Source organism: Globicephala melas, chromosome 11, assembly GCF_963455315.2.
Source record: "Globicephala melas chromosome 11, mGloMel1.2, whole genome shotgun sequence".
Taxonomy (NCBI): domain Eukaryota; kingdom Metazoa; phylum Chordata; class Mammalia; order Artiodactyla; family Delphinidae; genus Globicephala; species Globicephala melas.
The window spans coordinates 38,496,306-38,514,882 of record NC_083324.2 but is presented as its reverse complement, the minus strand read 5'-3'; the positions used below and the strand labels follow the sequence as shown (position 1 = coordinate 38,514,882).

At 44.5% G+C, this 18,577-nt stretch overlaps 1 protein-coding gene and 1 pseudogene across 6 annotated transcripts in view; both read right to left on the bottom strand.

Moving 5' to 3' along the window:
* Positions 1 to 86: 86 nt before the first annotated feature.
* Positions 87 to 18,577, bottom strand: part of IP6K1 (inositol hexakisphosphate kinase 1) — a 73,439-nt gene continuing 54,948 nt past the window's right edge. For all 6 annotated transcript variants that reach the window (XM_060307390.1, XM_060307393.1, XM_060307391.1 and 3 more), the window contains 4 exons: positions 8,547 to 8,757; positions 6,368 to 6,549; positions 4,084 to 4,259; positions 87 to 3,527 (listed from right to left, as the gene is read on the bottom strand). In XM_060307390.1, coding sequence (XP_060163373.1) covers positions 2,994 to 3,527; positions 4,084 to 4,259; positions 6,368 to 6,549; positions 8,547 to 8,757 — 1,103 coding nt within the window. In that variant the 3' untranslated portion in view covers positions 87 to 2,993. The remainder of the gene's footprint in view (positions 3,528 to 4,083; positions 4,260 to 6,367; positions 6,550 to 8,546; positions 8,758 to 18,577) is intronic.
* LOC115858871 (aminoacyl tRNA synthase complex-interacting multifunctional protein 2 pseudogene) lies at positions 17,265 to 17,995 on the bottom strand (annotated as a pseudogene).

The following is an 18,577-nucleotide window of genomic DNA, read 5'->3' as shown; positions in this document are numbered from 1 at the left end:
GGCCGGGGAGGGGCCGAGGATGCGGGCGGGCCGGACTATGCCAGTCTCCCGGAGGCCGAGGGGTTTCTCAAAGACACGGACACGCCTCGGTTTCTAGCGGCTTTATTTTGACATACACGACCTCAGACACAAGCGGGGCGGGCAGCGCTAGGTGTACAGAAAGGGGCAGGCTCAGTCCAATGCCGGAGCAGCCCCTCCCCTGCACGCAAGGTCCCGAGAAAACGCAACCGCGCCCAGACGCGACCGGAGCCACGTGTCATATCCGGGCGCAGGGCTCGGGCGGCGTGGACAGGCTTAGGCAGCTTCCAGGAAAGTGGAGTAGAGAGCGGTCCTCCAGGCGAGGCCTTGCAGTTCCCCGAGAAGCAAAGATACCAGGCCCTTCCCTTGGTTCTCCCCAAACTTTTCCCCATTAAAACATTTTTTAAATCGGCACAAACAAAACCAAATTGAACAGTTTTAAAAGTTCAAGCAATCTGCATCTGGGGGGGGGGGTGCACGTGGCGGGATGTGAGCAAGTGAGCAAAGGATACGAACTAGCCCAGGCCTTTGGCCCCTTAAGGAGAATCCCCACGCCCACTGTACAGGCCCGGATGTGAGGGAGGGGTGGCGTCCCGGGCAAGTTGCAAAACTGGTCCCCTTCCTCTTTAAGCACCGCCCATCCCACCCCGCTAGGGGGCTGGTGTCGACTTCGCCCAGGGAAGCACTATAGAGAGGGGTCGCTTGAACGCCCCAACCCGTGATCCCATCTTGCACTTTGGTCCCAAGTTGGGGCTGGGAAGGCAGGGCCTGGCAGGGACAGGGCTCTCTAGCATGGAACAGGGCGAAATGGTGGCAAAGAGCGTGTGCAGACACACATGCCCACCACCCACCAGAAAACAGGGCTGTGTCTCCCAAGTGTTCAAAAGTACTGAAAACAAGGGACCCTGCCCTGGGGGAGAAGCAGCAAATCCCAGCCCTGCTCTTTTAGTGCCAGGCAAACACTGAATTTAAGTCGGTACAGCCTCTCTCGCGATGAAGAGCGGAATGGGGCAGCATCTCCCATAATATACAAACTCAGGAAGCACAGCACATCCGCAGGCTGGAGAGGTGCCATCAAGTGGGTCCCGAGCGGCCCCAGACCCTTTGCTTTAGCCTCTGCCTTACCAGGAAATGACTATCCACACTAATGAAGAGCTACTGCCCCCATGGATGAAGCCACAGAATAGTACAGAAGATGGTCATTACTGACCAGAAACAGGCAAGCTGCCCCTCCTAGCCCCAAGGAATGGGAACCTGCCCACCAATGGCACCAGGGTCAGAGGGCCGAGAGAGATGGGATCCCATCAAGGAGCCCATTTAAGATGTGTGGGGCTGCATCTCTAAGGACCAGGAAATTAGTCCATCAGTTACCAAGGCCTCTCAGAGACACAGGCTGGCAGGCTTACCATTAATGCCCCAATAGGGACATGCTAAAAGTGACAATGACAGTGGCCCTAGACTCAGAGGTGAGAGCACTAACCTCAGCAATGGCTAGGTGAGTGCAGTATCACCTGGCCACATGTGTTAGAGGTGGCAGGTCTCTGTGCCATTAAGGGCTGGCAGCAAAAGTTATGGGCAAGGAATGGGTCACCCCCTGGGCCTTCACTGTGCTACTGTCAGTGTTGAGTGTTGAGGGGGCCACACTCCAGGCTCACAGAGAGGGTGTTGGGCCAGCAGGGAAACACCTCCTCCAATTCATTTTGCTACCAGTTCTTTTAGAAAAGGTAGCACCTGCTGAGGAAGGGCACAGGGGCAAAAGCTCACCTCAGAAATGGTAAAGAGAATATTTTGCTGAGGGAAGCATGAAGAAAATCAATATTTACTAATGAACAAGGCTACACCCCAGGGGAAAGATCACAGGGGCTGGTAGATGGACAAATGGACAGACTGATGGACCCCAGTACTGATAAGACAAAACTCTCATTAGCAGAATCTGGGCACCTGCACCCAGCACCCAATGTCCCTATAAGCAAACAAGCTTAAAGTTCTCCCTCACAAGCCTGGAGCTCCTCACATGGGCTGCTGCCTTGAGCTTGGCCTGGGGAGAGGTGAGACCCTGAGCGGACCACAGCCTTTGAGCCCTGGAAGGAGCAGCCCATCCAAGGCAGCACAGCTGCCCAAGCTAGAGGAAGAGGACTCCTACCCACAGCACAAGGACTGCAAATACTAGCTGGGTCAGAGCCATCAGAGGCCCTGAGGCCTGCTGGAACACTGATTCTCCTCAGCAAACAGAGCAGGGCCCCCTCCAGTGGAGCAAGAGGGGATGGCCTCCTTAGGCAAGGGATCTTGGTGAGAAACGCTGGCTGGACTGTGCAGGCAGGAGGAGGAGCAGGTTCAAGTGCCAAATAGTGCCTGGGGATCCCAGGGCCTGCCCTCTATCATTGCTGGCTTCAGCACAGCTTCATGAATCTAGCCTCATGCCAAGGTCAGAACCGAGAAGGGTCCAGCTGTGTGCAGTTGGCCCTGTGGTGCCCTGGGGACATCTGTTACAGACCTGGATGATACCCACAACACAAGCTACAAAGTCCCCCAAGAGATGGGCACCCAACACTCTACTACTGGGAACAAGGGATGAGTGAGCATGGAGGGGCCCTGAGCCAACCCAGGGCTTCACCCCACAACTAGCAGGACCCTGCAGCCACAGACCCCGAAGACCTAGGCAAGAGAAACCAATGTCCAAGGGCAACCTGTCCCTGCTGCCAAGCCCACCAGGGGTATCTCTTCCTTCCTAAGTCAGCCTGGACACAGCAGTCAGAACCATAGAGCTAGGAAGCCTGGCTGAGAGGATGTGTTCTGCCCTCCTTCACTTTATATATATGGATTCCAGGCTACAGCTAAAAACATTTCTTTTAGTTTACACCAAAGAGAAATATAACCCTTTTAAAAGCAAGTCTGTGTGTCCTCATGGCGAGTTCAGAGCAATGGTCCCTGCCTGAGGGTGGAGAGGAAGGGGTTCTGGAAGCCCAGAGCTGGGCCTACTGGTTCTCGTCCCGCATCTGTTCCATGATGCTGATGAGGTTCTCCAGGCCAAACACATAGCCTCGGTCAGGCCCATCATGCACAGTGGGGTCATCTCGGAAGCCCTTGAATGTGCTGTGTGCAAAGTCGATCATGCGGACATCCACCTTGGGTGGAGAGAAGGGGCCCACCTCGGGGCTGGTGCTGCTGGGGCTGGTGCTAGGGCCACAGGATGGTGCCACCTCAGGGAGCCCTGTGTCCAGGTGCTTGATACGCATTTCAGACCGGCGGTCCAGGTAGGACTCAGACCGGCACTCCTTACCATCATAGATGACAAGCAGGGAACTGGAGTAGAAGCGGTAGGAGGCCTGCCGCTCCAGTACAGCTTTCAGGCCTCGCAGTTTGCTCAGGATGGGCTCAAAAAGGTCACGCCGCAGGTCCAGGCCATTGTGCAGGTACTGATAGAGGGCATTGCGGAAGCCTTCAATGGAGAGCCCACGGCCATAGTACTTGTTCCTGCAGAGGTAATGCCCCGTGTCCAGCTGGTACACCTGAAACCCCAGGAGACAGACAGGTGAGTACCAGGGAGGTCTGATGACCTCACGGTGCCCTGGGCAGGCACTATCTGGAAAGTACTTCTGACCAACCTGAGCTTTTCTGCTCAACCCTACACAACTAGAGTAGGCAGGCCAAGTTCACCCTAAGTTTTCCTGTGGTAAAGCCAGCAATGTGCAGAGACCAGGCCTACAGGTTTTCTGTCACTACCTTTGGAGCCCTCCTCCAAGTTGCCCCAGGAGACCAGCTGGACTCAAACTAGGAATTATCTTGCTGACAGACAAGAGTCTTACTTGCCCCAATATGAAGGCAACAGGCTCTCACAGTGGTTCTGCACTGGAGCCCAGACCAAGGTCCCCAGGTAAGGACAAGAGGGCTCAGGGAACATGTCTACAAAAACGCACTCAGCACTCTGTAGGGGACTCACCCTCTCGGAGGAGATTCTGGACCACTGTGGGCCAGGAGGACACCTGGCTCGGATAGCAGGCAGGCACACACACAACCCAAAACATGCAAGCAGGAGCACCTAGGCTCTCACCAAGGATGACTCACCTGCATGCCACAGACCCTGACACCCAGCGTAGCTGACGTACTTTGCTCGCACTTCCGCATCTGCCGGGCTGCCTTCTCAGCTGATGCATCATCACCATGCTGCCGGGTGCCCATCTTCAGGTCCAGCACACAGGGGTACTTGAAGTGGTGCACCACGTTCTCAAGCAGGAGGAACTCTGGGCCACAGTCAAGGGGAATAACCACCAAACTCACCATCAGCCCCAGCCAGAAAAGCATAATCCCATTTTTCTATAAAAGGAGGCATTCCATTCTAATGTAATCTGTATTCACCTCACAAACTCTCAAATGTGGATTTCAAACCACTGGCTTATTATTTCTTTAAAAAAAATTTTTGTTGCGGTAAAATACACATAACATTTATCATTTTAACCATTTTTAAGTATACAGTTCAGTGGCATTAAGTACATTCATATTATTGTGCAACCATCACCACCATCCAATCTCCAAAACTTTTTCATCTTCCCAAATAGAAATTAGAAACTGTACCCATTAAACAGTAACTCCCATTCCCCTCTCCCCTGCCCCCATAACCACTGTCTACTTTCTGTCTCTATGAATTTGCCTGTTCTAGATACTTCATATAAGTGGCATCATGTAATATTTGTCCTTTTGTATCTGGCTCTTTCGCTTAGCAAATTGTTTTCAAGGTTCATCCATATTGTAGCATGTGACAAAATTTCATTCCTTTTTATGGCTGACTAATTTTTCATTGTATGTATATACCACATTTGTTGATATCATTTTTATTTTATTCTTTAGATCTGTCTTGCAGGCATACAATAAACCAAAGAAGATTTGGCAGTTTCACATACATCCCTGGCACCATCAGTAAACCAAGGCCCTGCTCAATCCAGTGTCTCACTCAGGCCTAAGAAGTAAGGAACTTCCTTTGTAGCACTACTACAAAAATGATAAATCAGATTTAACATTCCCAAACAGGAATCTTTAGAAAAATCTGGATTTAAATTTCTATCTTGCCATTTTCTGAATAAACTTCAAACCAGTGGACCATATATTTAAACTTATCCCTTAGTACTTCTAGGATCTTCTGCTTAAAATGGCTCTGTGGTCCTGGCCTCCTGGCATTTATATCCATGTCCTCATCTACATCTCCTGTCTGCAACAATCTTAAAGGTACAGGCCTGTCACATGTCTGCCAAAAGTCATCAGGGCTCACAGCCTGGCCCTCAATTCCATATTTGGGACTATGTAGCAATCACATGGTCTTGGAGGATAAGACCCTCAGCATCACTATGATGATGAATATTTTAATATCCGCTAATTCTTTAAGGAGTAACACTAAAAAAATCATTAAATATGGCTTTTAACTAGTCTCATCACCTGCTATAAGCTATAAACAAGTGACAGTAAAACTCAAAGAAGGTTGCAGAAATATCTCACAATGCCTGAGAGCACTGGATCCTGCTTCGGCCACTCACTGGCTCTGAGCACAACACTTAACCACCCTGTGCTTCCATTTACTCGTCTGTAAACGGAAATCATAACACTTCCTCCCTCAAAAGACTTAGGAAAACTGAGTAAGTATATATGAAGTGCTCAGCATACTTCCCTCAGTTTCTCAGTAAGATTTATTTATTGTCTACTGCTTCAAAACACTAAATGATTTTAAGAATTCCCATTTCATAATACTTTTTACCTTTGGTATCTTAAAAAACTGTTTTATATTGCACAGGTATAGTGTTTAGAAAAAACATACTAAAATCAAACATATTACTTTTTAATTATTATCTTTTGGGAGGGGAGAAATACACACATGTACACGTGTACATATGCGCACGCGCACACACACACACCCCCCAATTCTAGACATGCACTGATAAATATGGTAGCCACTATCCATGCCTGGTGATTTAAATTTAGATTTTAATTAATTAAATAAATAAAAAATTCAGTAACTCAGTCACAGCAGCCACATTTCGGTTACAGTGTAGCTAGTGGCTACCACAAATTTCAGCACAGATTCAGAATACTTCCATTGTCACAGACAGTTCTATTGGACAGCACTCTTCTAGACTGCCAAGTTTAAGCTTCAGTCTTACCAGCCCCAAAACGCAGGAAAGAAACAACATGTTGATGAAAATAAGAAGGACAAAGAGGAAGAAGAGCCTATGGAAAAGGGAGATGAGAACAAAAGAGGAGCCCCTGAACAGAGAGGGCACTGGCCATGGTACTGTTAGGTGCCCTGACACAGGACTCATGGTCCCAGTAGCAGGCACTGCTGGAGAAGCAGTAACAAGGATACTGTAGAGTTTTCGGTCCTTGGACTCGGAGCGCATGCGGCTCAGCTGCTGTTTGTGACAGCGCAGGCTCCAAGGGTTGTGGCTGATCTTCTCGGAACTCAGACCGCTGTTGCCATCCAGCATCTGGAAAGGGACATCCGAGTGGCTGTGTAGCTCCACCTTCGGAGTCTTTGCCTCCTGGGGGCTAAGAAGGAAGAACATACCCATTGCTACGGGGCTCAGACAAGTCACCCTCTGGGGTCTCACTACACAGGGTGGCGGAGGCCTGGATCAAGTCTAATGTGCCACGCATAGACCTTCCTGAGGGGTGACACGGGGCCCAGATGCATGAGCCCATCAAAGTGAGTAAATGGTATAAGTACTAAGGAGCTAGGGTGTGCAGCCTGTGTTGCTAAACTGATCTGATCTGATGTCAGAGACAAACTATGTGCTGCCACATCTAAGAAAAGTCCCAATTCCAACTTCTAGGTCAAGTCACAGAGCATCCTATTCACTGAATTTTTTTTTTTTTTTTGGCCATGCCGCACGGCTTGCAGGATCTTAGTTCCCGGACGAGGGATCAAACCCAGGCCCTCGGCCGTGGAAGTGCCGAGTCCCAACCACTGGACTGCCAGGGAATTCCCTCACTGAAACTTATTTTTGAGTGATATTAAATATATATAAAGTAATTTAATCATACAATTTTAATTTCACTTTGGTTCAAAACGCTCATTTTTTATTTACATTAGTTTTATTTTTTTTACAATTCAGTTTTTTGGCATTTTTTTTTTTTTTTTTTTTTTTTTGCGGTACGCGGGCCTCTCACTGTTGTGGCCTCTCCCGTTGCGGAGCACAGGCTCCAGATGTTCAAGCTCAGCGGCCATGGCTCAGGGGCCCAGCCACTCCGCGGCACGTGGGATCTTCCCGGACTGGGGCACGAACCCGCGTCCCCTGCATTGGCAGGCGGACTCTCAACCACTGCGCCACCAGGGAAGCCCTGGCGTTTTTTTTAGTATATTCATGAGGTTATAAAACATCACCACTATTTAATTTTTAGGAATTTTCATCACCCCAAAAACAGACCTTGTCACCATTAGCAGTCACTTCCCATCTATCCCTCCCCCTCAGTCCCTGGCATCCACTGACTTTGCCTTCTGTCTCTTGGACAGAAACAATGGATTTGCCTATTCTGAACATCTTATATAAATGGAACCATATAATATGTGGTTTTCTGTGACTGGCTTCTTTCATTTAACATAAATGTTTTCAAGGTTCATCCATGTTGTAGCATGTGTCAGTACCCCATCCCTTTTTATTGCTGAGTAATATTCTATTGTATAGTTATACCACATTTAATTTATGGACACTCAGGTTGTTTCCAGTTTTCGGCTATTAGGAATAATGCTGCTATAAACATTTGTGTACAAGTTTTATGTGTGAATATATTCCTTCAATTCTCTTGGGCATATACCTAGGAGTGCAGTTTCCAGGTTTAACTTTTTGAAAAACTGCCTAATTGTTTTCCAGAATAGCTGCACTATTTTACATTCCCATCAGCAATGTAGGAGGGTTCCAATTTCTCCATATCCTCATCAAAACTTTTATTGTCTATCCTTTTGATTATGGCCACCCTTGTCAGGGTTCACATTTTTTTGCATGATATATCAAGAAAAATAATTCTTTGTAGACTATTTTCCTAATCTACAAGAAAAGTCAATTTCCAATGCAATAAACTGAACTTCAGATTCAGGGAAAGGATTAATAGCTGATATCAGAGTCTCAGAGAGATATGACACCCAAACCCTTAAGGAACACTAGTCTGGATGCCACTCATTGCCTTTGGGCTCTGACATCCTGCAGGTGAGAAAGGAGCTGGAACCTCATCGTGGACCAATGCATTTCCACCTCTGTCTTGGGGGTGCGAGACATAACAAAGCTGGAGAAAACAGGGTGTTCTTGTTCCCAAAAAGCTGAGGGAACTTCATTCTCTCTTGACTAGCTACAGCCATACTCAGAAGGAGGCATCACTGGGGTGATGTGACATACAGGCGGCAGCCTGCACCTATGTGGGTGGCCTAAGAACATCAGCCACCTTCCCCCAACCTTGAGCCTTACTTCCTCATGATGTATCAGGACTCTAGAGATATTCTGAGTATATCAGGACCAGACATGAACCACCAGTCCTGCTTACCATCCCCTTACCTCTCTGAGGTTTCAAGGGACAGGCTGGCTTTCTCCTCCCTGTGGTCACTGCCACTGCCTGACCGGTGCAGGCTCCGGCGAGAGTGCTTACGCCGAGGTTGCTCCCGCTCTGGTGTGTCATCCTGCTCCACGGTCTCACTTTCCACATAAGGGTAGGCCAACAAGTTGATGTAACCATCACTGTCCCCCTCAAAGCAGACTGACACCACTCCTGTTGGAGAAAAAAAGGCAGCCAGTCAACAAATGTCTACAGAGATTGGGTCCCTTCAGTTCAGACTGCTGGCACATGCTGTCCCTCAGCACACTGACATCACCTGCCCTGTATCAACTGTGGGAACAATGACTAGCAGACATCTTTCCAAAACACAGCTGACCACTAATCCCCCATTCTAAGTCCACTATTTACCTTTGATTTTGGATAAATCTATATATTTTTCCCATTCTCTTGTCTAACCCTCTCACTTTCTTTTTTCCTTTTTAATAAATTTATTTATTTATTTATTTTTGGCTGCGTTGGGTCTTCGTTGCTGCGCACAGGCTTTCTCTAGTTGTGGCGAGCGGGGGCTACTCTTCATTGGGGTGCGTGGGGGTTCTCATCACTGTGGCTTCTCTTGTTGTGAAGCATGGGCTCTAGGCGCGTGGGCTCAGTAGTTCTGCATGTGGGCTCAGTAGTCGTGGCTCACGGGCTCTAGAGCATGGGCTCAGTAGTTGTGGTGCACGGGCTAAGTTGCTCCGCGGCATGCGGGATCTTCCCGGACCAGGGCTCGAACCCGTGCCCCCTGCACTGGCAGGCGGATTCGTAACCACTGAGCCACCAGGGAAGCCCACCCTCTCACTTTCAACTACTGCCTTCTGTACCATTCAAAAGAACTGTATTTTCTAGGTGACATCCACACTCGACATAATTTAACCCTCTACTTATTTAACTGCTCTATGATGCTGTCATTTCCTATGTCCTCCTCTAGATCTGGTTTCCTTCTGCCTGACAATGTCACCTTGAGAGACATCAAGACTTCTCAAAGACAGTCCCCAAAATATGTCTTCTGCCGACACTGAACATCAGGCTATTCTAAGCTCAACAGGCAGAACTTCTGCCTCACCAAACCACCAGCATTCCTAAGTTGAAACACCTATTTTCCATGCTGTACTCATGCAAAACAGTTTGTTGTGCCCATTTTTATCAAACAGGTTTTCATAGTTTCTTCTGGATCATTACCAAACGAGTTGAAACACAATACCTAGAAATCAAGGAGTTTTTTGTTATTTGTTCTTAAAAAGGTCGAGGCTGCCCTTCATCTAACTTCCATATCCAACCCTCTGTCAGCTACACTCCTCGTTCACATTCTTGGTGTGCAATATCAGCATTATTGAGAATCAGTGAGAAGCATTTAGGAATATGTCAGTATGCTAGACCAAGAATATCCTTCTCTTTGGCCCATTTCCTTCTCCAGGAGGGCACTGCCCCAATCCCTGGTCTCTATTAGGAAAAAAAATCCTTAAGACATTAAGGTGAAATCGATTTTTCTTACCTTCTCATTACATTGCTTAAATGTACACCTCACTTTAGTGAGCTTCACAACTGTGTCCTGGCTTCCTTACATAGATGACTGCCTCTCCTACAGGTTTCTGCCTTTGTAACTTCTTCTCTTTGTCTTTTCCAGAGCTTCAGTTATGTTCAAGTTTGAATGCCCTCTGGTCTACAATATTCTTTGTTTCCTGGGCTCCCCCTCGTACTCTGATCTAGAGTGTCCTCCAGGCCTGCCACATAGCTCCCATGCTGGGCCCCTCCTTGCTGCAGCTGACCAGTGAGAATTGTTCCTTCTATGTCCTCTCCTTTTCCCTTCTTTCTTGGTTTCCTCCTTATTTGAGTGGAATACATCTTCAAGTAACTTCCTAAGAGTGCTCAGGAGGTCAATTTTCTGAGTCCTTTGCAGGACTTTATTCTATTCCAACACTTGACTGATAGTTTGGCTGAAGACAGAATTCTATGTTGTCTGAAAATAAAGACAGTTTTACTTCTTCCTTTCCAATCTGGATGTCTTTTATTATTTCATTTTCTTGCCTAACTGCACTGGCCAGAACCTCCAAGTTATATGTCAACTAGAAATGGAGAGCATGGACATTCTTGTCTCGTTCCTGATCTTAGGGGTTAAAGCAATTGTCTCATCACTGAGTAGGAAGCTAGCTGTAGGTTTTCATAGATGCCTTCTATCAGGTTTGAGGAACTTTCTTTCCATCCCCACTTTGCTAAGAGTTTTGTTACTCCTGTTGTTTTATCAAGAATGGATGTTGATACAGATGGCCAACAGGTACATGAAAAGATGCTCAACAATGGCTAATTATTAGAGAAATGCAAATCAAAACTACAACGAGGTACCACCTCACACCAGTCAGAATGGTCATCATTAAAAAATGTACAAATAACAAATGCTGGACAGGGTGTGGAGAAAAGGGAACCCTCCTACATTGTTGTTGGGAATGTAAATTGGTGCAGCCGCTATGGAGAACAGTATGGAGGTTCTTCAAAAAACTAGAGTTGCCAGATGATTCAGCAATCCCACTCCTGGGCATATAACTGGACAAAACTGTAATTCAAAAAGATACATGCACCCCTATGTTCACAGCAGCACTATTCACAATAGCCAAGACATGGAAACAACCTAAATGTCCATCAACAGATGAATGGATAAAGATGTGGTACATATAGACAACGGACTATTACCCAGCCATAAAAGAGAATGAAATAATGCCATTTGCGGTAACACTGATGGACCTAGAGATTGTCATACTAAGTGACGTAAGTCAGAAAGACAAATACCATATGATATCACTTACATGTGGAATCTAAAATATGACAAGAACTTTTCTACAATACAAAACAGAAACAGACTCACACACAGAGAACAGACTTGTGGGGGTTGGGGGGGAGGGATGGATTGGGAGTTCAGGATTAGCAGATGCAAACATATATAGAATGATTAAATAACAAGGTCCTACTGTATAGCACAGGGAACTATATTCAATATTCTGTGATAAATCATAATGGAAAAGAATATGAAAAAGAATGTACATATATGTATAACTGAATCACTTTGCTGTACAGCAGAAATTAACATAGCATTGTAAATAAACTATACTTCAGTAAAATAAATTTTAAAAAAGAATGTATGTTGGATACTGTCAAGTACTTTTTCTGCACTTACTGAGATAATCATATGATTTTTCTTTTTTTAGTTTATTGATATGGTCAATTACATTAACTTTTGAATGTTAAACCTACCCTGCATTACTCCTATGGTAAACCCTACTTGGTCACGACATACTGTCCTTTTAATATATTCTTAATATATTCTTTAATATATTCTTAATATATTCAATTTGCTAAAATCTTGTTCAAATTTTTTAGGTTCGTCTAGGACATTAATTTTCTTGTAATGTCCTTATAGAATGAGTAGAGATGTATTCCTGCTTCAACTTTTTGAAAGAGTTTGTGTAGTATTTCTTAAATATTTGGTAGAATTCACCAGTGAAGTTGTGTGGGCCTGGAGTTTTCTTTGCTAAAATGCTTTAAATTCCAATTTCAATTTATTTACTACATAGGGCTATTCAGATTATTCATTTCTTCTAGAGTGAGTTTTCATAGTTTGTGTGTTGCAATAAATTGTCTATTTCATCTAAGTTGTAGAATTTACTGGCATAAAGTTGTTCATAATATTTTTATTTTTTTTAATATCGGTAGAAACTGTAGTGATGATACATCTATCTTTTTTTTTTAAGATTTCTTTTTTGATGTGGACTATTTTTAAAGTCTTTATTGAATTTGTTACAATATTGCTTCTATGTTTTGGTTTTTTGGCCGTGAAGCATGTGGGATCTTAGGTCCCCAACCAGGGATCGAACCCACATCCCCTGCATTGGAAGGTGAAGTCTTCACCACTGGACCACCAGGGAAGTCCTACATCTGTCATTTCTGATATTGGAAATTTATGTCTTTTCTTTTTCCTAATCAGTCTGGCTAGAGATTTATCCTAGCCTTTGGTCTTTAGTTTTCACTGATTTTCTTTATTTTTGCTCATTTTCCTACTGAATTGTCTTTTTTCCTATTGATTTTGAATTGCATACACACACACACACACACAGAGCATCATACCTGATCAAGGGAGAAGTGGTTATGCTATGGGTCGAACAGGAAGAAGAGCCTTCCAAGAGTGGGTAAGATCTGGTAATTAAATGAGCCATGCAACCTACCACTAGTTTAAAAAATATGTATTTTTTTGATCCTAATTTTTTTTTTTTTTACCTCATTACTCACACCTAGAAAGAATTCAGGTAGGAAAATGAAAATCAATGGTCCTTTACTTCATTTGATATAAGTCCTAATTTTCTTGGCATTTTTAAGATTGGCTTAAACACAGAGAATTACATTTAGGTAGAGGTTTTCGGGGTTTTTTTTAATATACTTTTTTTTTTTACTTTTAAAAATTGTGGTAAAAACATATTTAACATAAACTTGTCATTTTAACCATTTTTAAATGTAAAATTCAGTGGCATTAAGTACGTTCACAATGTTGTATAACCACTTTTGTTACCTATTTCCAGAACTTTTATATCACCTCAAACAAAATCTCTATACCCATTAAATAACTCCCCATTTCCCTCTCACCTGAACCCCTGGTACCCTCTAATCTACTTTCTGTCTCTACAAATTTGCCTACTGTAGATATTTCGTACAAGTGGAATCATGTAATGTTTGTTCTTTGAGGTCTGGCTTATTTCACTTAGCATAATGTTTTCAAGGTTCATCCACCTTGTAACACGTGTCAGAACTTCATTTGTTTTTAGGGCTGAATACTCTTCCAGCGTAAATATATGCCACATTTTGTTTATCCGTTCGTCTGTTCAACCCAATCAAACACTTGGGTTGTTTCCACCTTTTGTCTATTGTAAATAATGCTTCTGTGAGTATTACAAGTATCTGTTTGAGTCTCTATTTCCAATTCTTTTGAGTATATACCTAGGAGTGGAATTGCTGAATCATATGGTAATTCTGTGTTTAACTTTTTGAGGAACTGTCCAACTGTTTTTCCATAGTGGCTGTACCATTTGACATTCTTACCAGCAATGTTCCTATTTCTCCATATCTTTGCCACTCTTTCTTTCTCCCTTCCTTTCTTCCTGTCTTCCTTCCTTCCTTTCTTTTCCTTCTTTCTTTTAATGTATTTTTATTTATTTATTCAAATTAATTTTTATTGGAATATAGTTGCTTTACAATGTTGTATCAGTTTTCTTTCTTTTTAATAGCCATCCACTGGTAGTGAGTAGTCTCTATTGTGGTTTAGATTTGCATTTCCCTAATGACTAATGATGCTGATTATCTTTTCATGTGCTTATTGGCCATTTGTGTATCTATTCTGGAGAAACGTTTATTCAACTCCTTTGACCATTTATGAATAGGGTTGTTTCTTAACTTTTTTTTTTTAACATCTTTAATGGAGTATAATTGCTTTTGTTTCTTAACTCTTAATTGGCAAAAAGAGGTAGACTAGTTCTTAGAAGTAGTTGTTTTTTACCTCAGGGCTTTTGTCTATGAGAGGAATGGAATGTCCTTTCCATTGTCCTTTGCCCACAGCTGCTCCTCATCCTTCAGTCCTTTAAGTCTCCCCAGACACTCCTTCCCTGATCATTCTATATCAAGTGCTCTGTTTTGGAAGCTTTATTATTTTCAATTACAGAACATGACTTATTTTATTCAAAGTACTTATCACAATCTATAATTGTTTTGTCTATAATTTGTTTATTCTTTGTTTCTCACACTAGCATGCAAGCTCCATAAAGGTATGGGCCTTTTTTGTCTTTTACTCTAATGAGCACAGGGCTTGGCATCTAGTAGATGCTCAGTAAGTACTGGTAACAGAAAAATGAATGAGGCAAAGTTTTGAATAACTATACAGAAGCCTAGAACCTCATATTTAGTACTATTAAGAAGTAACACTTGGGCTTCCCTTGTGGCGCAGTGGTTGAGAGTCTGCCTGCCGATACAGGAGACACGGGTTCGTGCCCCGGTCCGGGAAGATCCCACATGCCGCTGAGCGGCTGGGCCCGTGAGCCATGGCCGCTGAGCCTGCGCATCCGTAGCCTGTGCTCTGCAACGGGAGAGGCCACAGCAGTGAGAGGCCCACATGCCGCAAAAAAAAAAAAAAAAGAAGTAACACTTGGGATTTCCCTGGTGGCGCAGTGGTTAGGCGTCCAATGCAGGGGACATGGGTTTGATCCCTGGTCCGGGAAGATCCCATATGCCGCAGAGCAACTAAGCCCGTGCACCACAGCTGCTGAGCCTGAGCTCTAGAGTCCGCGAGCCACAACTACAGAGCCCATGTGCCACAACTACTGAAGCCCACGTGCCTAGAGCTCATGCTCCGCAACAAGAGAGGCCACCAATATGAGAAACCCGTGCACTGCAACAAAGAGTAGCCCCTGCTGGCCGCAAGTAGAGAAGGCCCGCACGCGCAACGAAGACACAACAAATTGAAATGAAATGGAATGGAATGAAATGAAATGAAATAAAATATTAAAACAAAAAAGAAGTTAACACTTGGTAACTACCGCTGGTCATACTAAATAAATGAAAATCCCTCTTCAAACCTACTGCCAAAATATAAAATATTACTGGCATTTTTCCTTAGCTGAGTTTTAAAAATACCTGTACCTCTGGAAATAAATAAATAAATAAATAATTGTGGGTTAGTATTAATAGATGTATTTTCTAAACCTGTGTGTTCAAAGGGGCTAAAGGCAAAGATATTCCAGTAGCAATCAGAACATCTAGCACCAAGATCTTGTTTTTTCTAAATACCATTCCTAAAAGGAAGAAGAGGTTGTTGCAGAAGTATTTGATTCCTGAATCGGGACAGGAAAAATACAAGATGAGCTTGGAAGATCTTGCAGTAACTGAAAGTAAAGCAATAGTCAAAAATGATGGGGGGGGCTTCCCTGGTGGCGCGGTGGTTGGGAGTCCGCCTGCCGACGCAGGGGACGCGGGTTCGTGCCCCGGTCCGGGAGGATCCCACATGCCGCGGAGCGGCTGGGCCCGTGGGGCATGGCCGCTGAGCCTGCGCGTCTGGATGACTGTGCTCTGCAACTGGAGAGGCCACAACAGTGAAAGGCCCGCATACCGCAAAAAAAAAAAAAAAAAAAAAAAATGATGGGGGGGGGCTTCCCTGCTGGCGCAGTGGTTAAGAACCTGCCTGCCAATGCAGGGGACACGGGTTCAAGCCCTGGTCTGGGAAGATCCCACATGCCGTGGAGCAACTAAGCCTGTGCACCTCAACTACTGAGCCTGTGCTCTAGAGCCCATGAGCCACAACTACTGAGCCCATGTGCCACAACTACTGAAGCCTGTGTGCCTAGAGCCTGTGCTCTGCAACAAGGGAAGCCACCGCAATGAGACACCCATGTACCACCACAAAGAGTACCCCCACTCACTGCAGCTAGAGAAAGTCCGCACACAGCAATGAAGACCCAACACAGCCAAAAATAAATAAATTAATTTAAAAAAAAAAGTTAAATCACTAGTAACAAGGTATGTACTTTGTGACATGATGAACTGAAGAGGACACAGGATCATTTCTATCGCCCCAAAATATTAGGTTGGCCAGAAAGTTCGTTCGGGTTTTCCTGTGACATCTTACAAAAACCTGTATGAACTTTCTGGCCAACCCAATATACAACCTCAATCTAATTCTGAGGAAAGATAAGACAAATCCAAATTTAGGGACAGTCTACAAAATAACTACTAGTACTCTTCAAAAGTGTTGAGGTCAGGACTTCCCTGGTGGTCCAATGATTAAGTACCCACCTTCCAATGCAGGGGACACGGGTTTGATCCCTGGTTGGGGAACTAGGATCCCACATGCCGCAGGGCAACTAAGTACACATGCCACAACTACTGAGCCCAACTCTCTACAACTAGAGAGCCCACGTGCCATGACTATAGAGCCCACGTGCTCTGGAGCCCGTGCGCCACAACTAGAGAGAAGTCCATGTGCCACAACAAAGATCCCGCGTGCTGCAACTAATAAGACCCAATGCAGCCAAACATAAATAAATAAATATTTTTTAAAAAGGGGGGGGCTTCCCTGGTGGCACAGTGGTTAAGAATCCGCCTGCCAATGCTGGGGACATGGGTTCAAGCCCTGGTCCAGGAAGATCCCACATGCCGCAGAGCAACTAAGCCCATGTGCTACAACTACTGAGCCTGTACTCTAGAGCCCATGAACACAACTGCTGAGCCCACGTGCCACACTACTGAAGCCTGCGCACCTACAGCCCATGCTCCACAACAAGAGAAGCCACCGCAATGAGAAGCCCGCGCACCGCAACGAAGAGTAGCCCCCACTCGCCACAACTAGAGAAAGCCCGTGCGCAGCAACAAAGACCCAATGCAGCCAAAAATAAATAAATTTATAAGTGGAAAAACAGCCAAAATTTGAATAAAATGTACGTATTAGTTAATAGTATTATACCAATGTTCCTTTCCTGGCTTTGGTAATTATAAATTATACTATGGTTATATATATTTTTAATGATGCTTTTGCTTATTGATACTAGACTACCAGCCTAAGTAAAGACTCTGATTTTAGTATAAGTCCCTTTAGTAACAATCGGCATGAAACAGCATCATACTTAAAATCTAAACCCTTTAAAATCAGGTACTGAAATTTACTTAAGGAACTTAAGGGCAGTGTTAAAAAGGGCCAGGTTTTTACAGGTCCTCATCCACTTCTGCACGTTGGCTGGCACCATCACACTGCAGCCTCCTGTCTGCTGGAGAACAGACCACAGCACAATTTCTGCCACAGTGAGTTCATTCCCAAGAAGCCAGGAGCTCTTCCCAAAAGCTGAATTCATGGAGCAGAACACACTGGCTTCCCTCTTCTAGCTGAAAAATAGCTCTATCTACCCAGCTATCTATAAGGGTTAAACTTACAGCATTATGCTTCTGGCCAAACAGAAAACAGAAAATGTGCATGTTCCCTTCTCCTTCAATGGGATACATCATTTGGATACTGAACTTCATCTGAGTCTTTAGCACATTCTTCCAAATTAAGAGTAAAACCCAGCACTTAAGAAGGTTTTCTAGCGTGCTCTTGACTACTGAATGTGTGTGAACAGTAGAGAGAGACTCTAGTGGTCACAGAGCAGCCAGTGCAACACAAGCAGAGAGAGGGGAAGGGAGAGGTGGCTGGGTTTGTGTTGATCAAGATGTCTTTCAGTGCCCTGTGGTCTCTTCCAAACACTGAATTTAAGCCCAATGCATTGGTAGCTAAAGCAGTGGGTTCATCAGCTTGGATTATGTTGGTAATATCCAAATCCACATCTGGCATCTGAATCATCTTGGAGAGACCATCAACTACAACTTTCAATTCATACAGATACTTTAGAATATCACCTTGGTGGAAAAAATAAAGTATCTTGGCGGAACTCAAGAGGTTGAAGACTCTTCCTGTATCTAGCACGGGGCTGATGGTCCCGCCATGCATACTGGGGAGCCAGTATGTGCATCTACACAGAGAGATGAGCCACACAATGACAGGGCTTTACTTGGTACATCAGTATCATGGGACCATTAGAGGAACTCTTATTATTTTTGCAACTTTTCTGTCATTTTAAATTTATTTCAAAATAAAAAGTAAATGACTTCCCTGGCGGTCTTGTGGTTAAGATTCCATGCTTCCACTGCAGGTGGCATGGGTTTGATCCCTCATCAGGGAACCAAGATCCCACATGCCACGTGGTACAGCCAAAAACAAAACAAAAAAAGGTAAAAACCCTATAGTATCAGTCTTTGAAATACATGAATTGGACCCATCATATCTTCCATTTTCTCTGAATAAACTGGACTTCATTTGACTTAAAAAGAAGAGATCAATTTTAGTTTAGTTGTATTTTTGAGAAAGTGTATTTATTCTTCCCTAGTGAAAATGCAGCCTGAGGAAAAAAAAATCAGGTAGATACTAAGGATTTGCTATGGC